General features: G+C 39.5%; 1 protein-coding gene across 1 annotated transcript; it reads left to right on the forward strand.

Annotated features, from left to right (window-relative positions):
• The first annotated feature begins 222 nt into the window (after positions 1-222).
• On the forward strand, positions 223-9,292 carry LOC147418997 (ras-related protein RABA5c-like). The gene is made up of 3 exons (XM_086506384.1): positions 223-374; positions 8,136-8,377; positions 8,856-9,292. The coding sequence occupies exons 1-3, from the start codon at positions 226-228 to the stop codon at positions 9,176-9,178; spliced, it is 714 nt and encodes a 237-aa protein (XP_086362510.1). The 5' UTR covers positions 223-225; the 3' UTR covers positions 9,179-9,292.
• Positions 9,293-10,784: the final 1,492 nt, after the last annotated feature.

A 10,784-nucleotide genomic window follows, 5' to 3' on the forward strand; every position in this document is an offset into this window, starting at 1 on the left:
GGGTGATGCTCTAATGGGGAGGCCCTCTTATTAGCACTTTATTCTCTAGTGGTCTGCCGGCTTCACACTAACCTAGAATGTGGAATGGTACATAAAAACCACGACGAAAACGACAATACGAATTAGGAGAGAATTTACCAAAAGTATAATAATATTGGGGTTGGGTACAAGGATGCCTTGGTGATTCAGCCATTGAAAATTTGCATAGCTTTGCGACTAGGAATCATGGGCTACGCTAAAATTGAAGGAGAAGCAGACGCGCTGCAAGGGGAGGGGGGGGAGGAGGAGGAGGTGGTGGAATACGCAGAAGAGTACCTCTTCAAGCTGGTGCTCATCGGCGATGCAGCTGTTGGCAAGTCCAATCTACTCTCGCGGTAAGCCCGGCAACACACACACACACACACACACACGAGAACGAGAGAGAGAGAGAGAGAGAGAGAGAGAGAGAGAGAGAGAGAGACTGTAGCAACATAATAGGCGAAGGTTGGCCTGCCCTGTTATTGGGACATTTACCCCTGGTCCCTCACCTCACCAATCTTTTTCCTTCATTCTAGGATCTAACCATTGGATCACACCCTCAATCTCCAATCGTTGATCCCCTTGGGTGTCATTTAGGCTCTAATTAGGCGAGGTGGAGGCAAATTAAGGCGTGCTTCCTTGGTGGGCGCAAACTCATTGCACAACAAATGGGCTACGAGCTTTCGCACCCCCCTCCCCCTGGGAAAAAGAAAAAATGATAGCTCCGTGCGCTTTTGTAGCGCAAACCACGGACCTGCGAGCTTGAATGTGTATCAACGGCGTTGGGTTTAGGATGGGTTGACACTGCCCATGGTGAGCTTATGTGGACCAACCCGTTGAGGCGCTTGAGGATGCGGAGTTCACACTGCACATGTTTCACACAATGTATTGATGGTGTGGCATGCCGACCCTCGCCTATATCTCACACGGGCATGGGAGGAGATGGGATTTACGCTGGGATGATTGAGGACCGTAGATCCCGGGCTTCCGTGGACAATGTAAACTCGGGAAAAATGTAAACTCGGGTACCCAAGTTTACTTTGCCCCTCCCCCCCCCCCCCCCGGCCCCACGGTATTGAACCCACAACCTAGGGTTTGAGGGCCATGTGGCCTATCCACCACGCCCGCACATGTCACTGTGGAATGTACATGTTTCCATGGAGTTTTGACGTGCAAAAGTATTGGAGCGACCAAAAATAAACTCGGATATTTTTGTAAACTCAGGTACCCGAGTTTACAAAAATAGCCGAGTTTACTTTTGCGACAAGATCTACGGTGCGCGCCTAATGTCGGGGCCCAAAAGTGATGGGAGCCTTTGATCCCATCTCCCATGCCCGTGTTAGATATAGCTAAGGCATGCCGACTCATGCCAAAGCGTCTACTTTTAGCTGTCCAAAGGTGGACAATTGCTTAAAGAGCCAATCAACTGGCTAGAGCAACCTGCATAGAAGCGCTTTTTGCAGGTTATGTGTTGTGCAATGTGAACATCACCATAGCTGGTTGGGGCGGACGTACATTTCTCGGTTGGAAAATTTGTTTCCCATGCCCGTGTTAGATATAGCTAAGGCATGCCGACTCATGCCCAAGCGTCTACTTTTAGCTGTCCAAAGGTGGACAATTGCTTAAAGAGCCAATCAACTGGCTAGAGCAACCTGCATAGAAGCGCTTTTTGCAGGTTATGTGTTGTGCAATGTGAACATCACCATAGCTGGTTGGGGCGGACGTACATTTCTCGGTTGGAAAATTTGTTTAGGTGAGTCGCACCATGGGTTAGTAGGAATAGTATTTTTAAAAAAATGGTGATCCATGGTTCTCTCTTTAAATGTCGAAGCTAATTCTTAGCCCTACTATCACTTTGAAAATTGAAGGTTTTTTTTTTTTTTTTTTGGGGGGGGGGGGGGGGGGGGGGGGGAAAGGATCTCCACCTCTAAGTTTCCATTGAAAATAGAACGTTACCTTTTCTCTTTTTGGTAATAAAGGTACGACCTTTTGCATAGCTTTACCCACCTTGCCCCCACTAGCACCTCGTGTAGCCCGGCCCTTAGATACATAACTAGTAGGGATCCCCAATTTTGAAGCACGTCAATTAAAGGGTATCCAGGGAGATGGTGTTGAGGCTTTGAGTGAAAAGAGGGTGGGGGCGGCACATGGCAGAGTAGAGAGAGAGAGAGAGAGAAGAAGAAGAATTTTAATATCGCAGGAAATATCCGACGAGAAGAGTTCAGCTTCGCGTTTTTTTCAGAGATAGACAGAGAGAGAGAGAGAGGAGGCAACAGTCGCGAAGGATGTTGGAGTAGTTGGAGTGGGGATGGAGAGGCTCGGAGCGAGTGTTTTTGAGGTCTTGGTTCACTGTGGTATTAGCAAGGGAATCGGCACGCATGGAGCTGCTGCGGAGCAGGGAACACGGAGGAGAGATGGAAGAGAGAGGAAGGAGAATAGTCAGTGCTCCATCGCTGGGCCAAATGCCATGGCAGCGAGTGCAGACAGTCGACCTGGCGTGTGCGTAGCCAGAGGAGGAGGGGTCTGTCGTGAGTTGGGGTGGAGGCTTTGAGCACGCGGGCGAAGAGAGACGACAGACGGAAGAGAGAGGAGAGAGAGTGAGAGAGAGCCTCTTTTAGGGAATCTGGTGAGATTCTGCTTAATGCGCACGCGGAGCGATTAGTAGGGGGTATGTGCAATTATTTTTATTGCTTTTTTAGAAAGAATTTTTAGAAGATTCTTTGTGTACGATCAAAGACAAAAAAGAAAAGGTTGCCAAGTCGTCGCAAGTGATGCAGGCGGAAAGAGGACGACCAACAACAAGGATGCAAGTGTCATGCGCAAGCAAGGAACACATGCTCGTGATCGTCGGCGTTGATAGGAGGCCCTTATGCTAAGGGGGAGCCACGACGCCACATGGCTAGATGAGGGGTTGGGGGAGGGTTTTCTTTTAATATCAGAGGGGCTACACTATTGACGAGAAAATCAACTAGGCAGGTGATTAGTAGAGATGGCTTAATGCAGACACCACTTCCATGGTTCAAATCTGAACTTAAGTCGGTACTTTTGCTTGCTCCGTGCAGTGTTGGGAGCTTAGGGAGGGAACGTATATGTAGAGATTCCGTGTAATACAAATAAAGAGGAGCCATTTAGGAGCCAATAGGACTCTTCACATTTGATGAATAATCATATAAAAACTTGAATATTATATCTGCCTTCGCCTCGTGAACGGGGGGCCGCAAGTAGACTTCGAGTCTATCATTCCCGTGGGGTTCGTTTGAACCCGGCCTTAGTTCCATGGGCAAGCTGCAGTTGGGAGCGCCGTTGGTCTCTAAATTTGCAGTCGCACGAGCAACTCTGTTAGTTTGGTGTATTCCTTTGAATCAATGAGCTTGTTTGGGCACAACGTCAAAAGTGGTGGCGTAATCCTATTTGTACAAAAGTTGAGCCTATATGACACACTGCAAATCCACCTCAAAACACAGAGTACCTCCCCCCTAAAAAAACAAAGCCTTTTCTCTCCATTTTTGGAGTGAAATGCAGACAGTGTGCTTCAACCCCAAGAGTTTCTAACAAGAGCTCAAATATCTTTCAATAAATCTATCAGTTTGTACTTTCTTCTGTTTCACACCTTGTGTTTTGAAAGAGAATGAAAGGAGTATGGCATTGGGTGTTACTCATACTTAGGTTGCGTGCCCCAAAAGTAGTCTAGATGTATAATGTATATGCATAGGCTGGGAGTGTTATTTTATAAGTTTCAAGAAACTTCCCCTCGATCTTTTTTTGCTTTTGGTAGTAAACAGGATGGGAAGTCCTGCTCTTCTCGTCTGCACTCAAATAATCAGGTACTACTTCTTGCACCATATTTGGCAAGCAAGGAACCGCCGCGTGTTTGAGGGGGATCTAGCTGTGGCAAGCTTTTGTGAAATCATGCAAGAGAGCAGAGCGACGATCCACATGATCGGAGGCAAACAAGCTTCAGAAGACTGGCCTAGAACAATACATAACATCTTGCAATAAGTAAAACCGGTGAGTAGGAGTGGTTTCTTTGCCAAGCAGATAACTTGTAATCCTTTGACCCTCAAGGCTCGGTTTGAGCTCGAGGATTGGTGTATATTTCTGTTCTTAGTCTATCCAATCACAATTGTGAGTTTTGCAAAAAAAAAAAAAAAAGTTTCAGGAAACTTACACACTAAACATCATTTGCCCTTGTACTTTAGGATTGGCCAGAGGAGACTTTACACACCAATGACCAACTAGCTCTTGACCCATTAGATCACATATGCACTCTGCTTGACAAATCACTTGTGATGTTCATGCCGTGCACAAAGCTATATAGGGAATGCAAGCTGCCCAAGCTATGCAAGTATCCTAAGACATGCGCTTTCCCACATTTGAATCAATAATGCTTGCCACCTTCTCCTCTTACCAAAGGAGGTCACTTAGAAGGAGAAATTGGGTTGTAATCACTAGCTACAATCAAGACTTTTGTGTTAGGGTACCCCCACACAGAGGGCGAGTAAATGTTATGGACTACCTCCCCCTCCTCCAATAATTGCACCCAAAATAGGTGCAGTTGGATTTCTCTCATATTTACCCCCCTTTCTCATGCACGCTAGTTTATGGAGAATGACCATCAACAAGCATGATGTCAATATTGTCTTACTTATGTTGGTATTTATTTTTTACTATACACATTTTTTGTTATGTGTTGTACATGGATATTTTCTTCTACGCATTTATTTTGCCTATATGGATGAACGATGACTCGTTTATGATTGAGTTTGATCATTCACATTTTTACATTCTAGAGTTAAGTATTCTGTTGCTAAATTCTATGAGATGCATGCACTAACATACGATATGTTACGACCTACAAAGAAGATTTACACTAAGGGCAAGGGTCATGGGCTATCACAATGATTCAAGTTCATGGCAAGAGATTTCAAGATGACAAAACCTATGAGGAAAGCTCTTATAGGTTTTACTCCAAGTTTTCACATGAAGAGAGATTGGTATTTGTCATAGAGACAAGCATACCTACAAAGGTAGCAACCAGACAAACAATTAACTCTTTTATGCGTTCCAAAATCTCAAAAAGTAAGCTTGAGTTAGGAAGATCTGACGACTACAAGGGTAGAGATTTAATCTATGACACTTGTTATTCATCACAAGGGTGGAGAATATGGTCTAAGAACTCATGAAGTTTAGTTCAGCCATTTAAATACAAATTCATTTTTGCAAAGGAGGCCTAGATGGATGGTCTTGCTATTGACATCAATTTGAGACATATTCCACATGTGGAGATCGAGTTTGAGCTCTCATGGATTGACACTGACATCATATTCTCCTATTATCATAATGAGTCCTATGGTGCTGATCATTCTTGTTCTACGATAATTATTACTACGCGTTCTTTGCAGACAATTACATGGACAAGGTTGTCAATTTAGGTATGATTACGATTTTGCATGCAAAAGTGGCAAGATAAGAAGGTATGCCAACCTTATGAGTGGTTGTATGATAGCAGTGCATATTTTGGTAATCTTTATACGATGTTCGTTTTAACAAGTGCATCAATATATTCCACTTATGAAGTATTTATGCTATGAGAATTCTAATTTTCTTCTCCTCAATCTACATGGCTATTTGTGAAGATTATACTCATACGATGCTTTCAAAGTTTGGTCAAGTGGAAAGATATACCTGATGAGGGTTCCACTCGGGAAAACTTTAATGTGATTAAGAAATGATTTTTCACATGTTTTTTTCAGAATAAAAAATATACTCCAAGGGGGGAGTAGTTTGAGGACAAGGGTCTTGGGTAGGGCTTGAGCAAGGGGGACTTAAGGTACCTAAGAGGCTATTTAAGTAAGGTTGGGTGGAGAAGTACATGCGAATTTGTCCTTAAAGATCCCATGACTTTTGGTAAAGCCACCTACTATCAACCTCTTCCTTGGGTTCCCATGATGTATATCTTTTTTTCCCTCTAATTAAATTTATAGCAGGCTAATGGAGAGAGAGAGAGAGAGAGAGAGAGAGAGAGAGAGAGAGGTGTGCCAATAGTAACACACAAATTGAGAGTGGTAAAGTGTGTGGATTTTCAAGGAATTAAAGGTTTTTCCAACAAAAGAAATTATCAGTAGGATGCTGCATATAATGACGTGTTTGCCCCGTCAATACTAAAGGGCACGGGGGACTAACCAAAGACAAGGTGTTATGGATGTGAACTTGGCGATGCAAATAGGAACATCAAATTATCAGACCTTCCCCTTGAAGTTTTCTACCTCCCATTTGATAAACCCGGGTTCATTGAAGACACTATCATAGTAATGTATCACCCCCCCTCCCCCTCAAAAAAAAAGAAAAGAAAACCACAAATAAGAAAAATAACAAGGTGAGGAAGCACGAAGGCTTGCTAAGTTCAATGGATGATGAGATTTATGAAGAGTAAGTTTTTAAAATCACATGAAATTTTTGTTTTATTCTAATTAAAATTATATTACCCATTATAATGCATAATAAAAATCTGTTTACCAAAAATACCTATGTACTTTGTGAAATTCTCTTCAAATTTCAAAATTCCCAAAATATTCGCAATATTTTGTCATAAATTTCCAAAATACCCTTCAAATTTTCCAAAATACCCAAAATACCCATGGTCATGAGATTAAATATCTCCAAAGATTAAAAAATTTGTAGTTTCTCATAAGAAGACCGATTGTCTATCAATACAAGATACTAAAACTAGAATTTTGACTTAATTATGTAGGCTTCAGAGATGAATTTCTTTATTATATTTAGACATAATTTTCTTCATTGCGAAGTAATTTGTGACAAATTACATGCTAAGCATTCAAAAACGGATCTCAATTGTAAAAAAGAAATAAAGATTAAAAAACCTCGAACAATCCAACCAAAATAGATACAACTTGGGTATATTAGGAGTTTTTGACTTGAGGGATATTTTGGGAATTTTTACAAATTAGAGGGGTATTTTGATTATTTTTTCAAAATAAAGTGAAAGGTACATTGCATGTTATCATTTGAAACCATAAAATAAAAATAAAATAAAATAAAAAGACACATTGAAAAACTTAAACAAAAGAATATTTTAATGTCTTCATAAAAAAGAATAGATTTAATAGAATGAAAAATAATAAAACAATTTAATGAAATAAAGTTTTATGAAGTTTTTAAATAAAAAGACTCTTTATAAATCAAAATATTAAAAAATAAATATTGAATCAATACTTCACATCATGGATCAAACTCTTATAGATACACCCTTTCTTATGGATACACCCTTAATTCCTTTGTTCTCTAAAAACCTTTTCAACAGAAAAATGAAAGCAGAAAAATGAATGCAGCTTTGAGAAATACCATTTGAAAGAACGTGATGTCTTTTTCTTTAAGACTTTGAGGGACGCATGCCTCACAACTAGAATTGGATATGGATAGTAAGGCCTTTAGCGGGCCACAAAGGATTAAAATTGGATATGGATAGTAAGGCCTTTAGCATATAGGAATCTTTGATAACCAAGAAAGAAATGAAAAAGAAAGTTGAGTGCTCACCTTTTCTTCCATTATATTAAGCATCCTCATGGCTTTTAAGTCTCAAGTCAATTGCCATCCATATATTTTCATAAATTATTTTTAAAGTTAATTTTTTTTAAAGCTTAATTTTTTTTGTTTTTTCAAAATCCTCAATGGTTGCATTTTGTAGATGTATCATGTGCGCTTGACAAAAGGATATGTTATAGTTCCTATGAGCTACAAATTTACACTTGAGGAAAATTTTAATTCAAATTAAAAAAAAATTATTGGTTTTATTAAAAGAGGAATAATTTTATTCTAATCCACAAATGTGTAGAAAAGGTTCTTAATTTGGCTCTAATTGCATGTGGTATGAAGGAATTTTTTTATAAGATACACCCCCCCGAAACAAAAACATATATAGCTTACACAAATATTTCTTCTCTCTCTCTCTCTCTCTCTCTCTCTCTCTCTCTCTCACACACACACACACACACACACACACACACACACACACACACACACACACACAAACAAAACATGTTTGAGAGTACTCACGTAAGCTTTTCAATTAATTTTTTCTCTTATTTTATGTCTTGTAGGTATGCGAGGAATGAGTTTAATCCAAATTCAAAGGCTACAATTGGAGTAGAATTTCACACACAAAGCATGTCTTTGGGTGGAAAAGAAGTAAAAGCCCAAATTTGGGACACAGCTGGACAAGAACGTTTTCGTGCTGTTACTTCAGCTTATTATCGTGGGGCTGTTGGTGCTCTTATTGTTTACGATATCACGCGACGCCAAACATTTGAGAATGTTTCTCGTTGGCTTGAAGAATTGAGAAGTACTCTCTCTCTCTCTCTCTCTCTCTCTCTCTCTCTCTCTCTCATGCACATGTGTGTGTATGACACGTGCATGTATGAATCAGAAGACAAAATTCTTATGTCCGGAAGAAGAAATTGGAATAACCTTTCATCACCCCAACATGATAGATTGGTCATCCCAATTTGGAGGTCTTTTGGGATTGTTCCAACAACGTTAAATGTTCTCTCTCTCTCTCTCTCTCTCTCTCTCTCTCTTGCTCGTACAACAAAATTATATCGTTTTACACTCCCCTAGCACGTGTGTCTATACGTATACATACCCCTAAAAATGTAATGTTTCTTATTTTATTCTTAAGATAATAGTAGGTACTCTTGTTTCCTGCAAGATGTTGAGATACAATTCCTTTCTTATTCGTGTTTTCGAGCTCCCCATGTGCAAGACAAAGAGTGGAATGACATAAATTTTTTATTAATATGTTGTGTGTTTGTTTTGTATAGTGCATGGGGAGGCTAATGTGGTAATCATGTTGGTGGGCAACAAGTGTGATCTTGAACAAGCAAGAAAAGTGGAGGTGGAGGAGGGACAAGAAGTTGCAGAAACTGAGCATCTTTTCTTTCTTGAGACCTCTGCCTTAGATTCCACCAATGCATGTGAGGCCTTTGAGTGCTGCATTAAAGAGATCTTTAACTCATTATCTCGTAGAGTATTATCAAAGGATGACCAACGCAGTGCCACTCATACCATCAATCTAAAGGATAAAGTCTCCGTTGTACAAGTTGATCAAAATCGACGGTTTAACTTTCAATGCTGCTCACTTTGAGCTCTTGACATATGTTGAAAGAAAATCATGTCTCTACAGGTATTATTTTGATATCCTTGTAACTAAGTACTCTCTCGTACATTAATTTGACATCCCTGTAACTGAGTACTTTCTCTTACATTTTAAAGCTTATCCCAAGAAAGAGCAATTTGAGAGTTCTGATTGAAAAAAAACATTACTCTAAAATTATATATTGAGGTTAAAGTGCAATTGTAGCTTCTTATGAGAAAATTAGATTTATAGAAAATCTGTCATTGGAAGCTTGCAGTAAGCTTTTAATGTGGATGCATTACCCCATTGGAATGAAATAAAAAAGTTATATGGAATTTTGATAAAGGATACAAGCCTATCATGCTTCACATAAAATTAATCTCACTTTGGATTAATTAGTCTAATTCTAATATAGACAACAAACAATCTCAAAGCTATATTGTTTATTTTATAGAGTATTGAAGTGCCAAAAAGATCGTGGAAGAATGCTCCTGTGATATCAACTCCTTAAGCAAGAGTAAATGTACACTTGGAAAGTTTCTAGCTTGCTAAAGAATTATATAGTGCAAATCCTTTTTTTTCAATAAATTGAGGTAAAATTTTATATCCAAAAGGGTACCATGGCTGGTTGAATTGAGGTTCTGGACATGCAAGTTGATGAACTTTGGATTATGAAAGAATGTAGTCATCTCCCAAATTGTATGAACAAATAAAGCTTAGAAGCCCATGAAGGGAGTTATTTAAAAATGCTTGTCACAAATTGTAGATATAAAAGTTCTCAAATCTAGCTAGCTAACCATGTGGAAGGAGATCTCCAAGTTGTGTAGAAAATGGTCATGTATATGCCAATGGATATATTACATTCTTTTCTAATGCAAATTGCAAAACATCTAGTGAAAAGTGAGTTCAACAAGCAAAATCTCTGCTGATAGTATTATGCTTTTTCTAGTGAGATGAATAGTATACTATTTCCATATCAATAGCTTGTTAGCGTGTTTGATTGAATCTTGTGTTTTGAAATCATGTCCAATTAAAATACCTTGAGAGCCATACATGGTAGAGATTGATTAATCTGAACATCAATGTTCAGTAGCTACATCATTTGTAACAACACAATAAGGAAATCATTTGATGTGGATGCACACAACCTCTATTTGACTAGCTATGGAAATGTATTTTTAATTGAACGAATGCATAGCTTGTGATATAATTCTATGACTCCATTGAATATCTAGCAGTGTAAGCGACACTAAATGTTTTTTGAAAATTTTAAAAAATACACATTTTAAAAAAATATAGTTTAGGTTGGGAAATCTTTTTGAACTTTTTTCTCTTAATTCCCAAGCCCTCTAATACAAATGAAATCAAAATCATAGCTACATCATGTTGGGGTATAAAGCCCAATGTGGTCGCCCAGGTAAGTGGGCGGGCCGCCAGGTATGTACACATATTCTTTTGTAAAAACCTAATAAGAACTCACTATGCCCTACACATTACAGTAGAGCGAGTTCACCATATCGTCGTGCACTTCTTCTCGCACTCTCTCTCGCGTCGCACTTCCGCTCGTACTCCTTCAACTGGTATCAGAGCTCAGATTGAGGCTCGAGGCAGCACT

This window comes from Adiantum capillus-veneris, chromosome 29 (genome assembly GCF_014529385.1).
Source record: "Adiantum capillus-veneris isolate H3 chromosome 29, ASM1452938v2, whole genome shotgun sequence".
In the NCBI taxonomy this organism is placed as follows: domain Eukaryota; kingdom Viridiplantae; phylum Streptophyta; class Polypodiopsida; order Polypodiales; family Pteridaceae; genus Adiantum; species Adiantum capillus-veneris.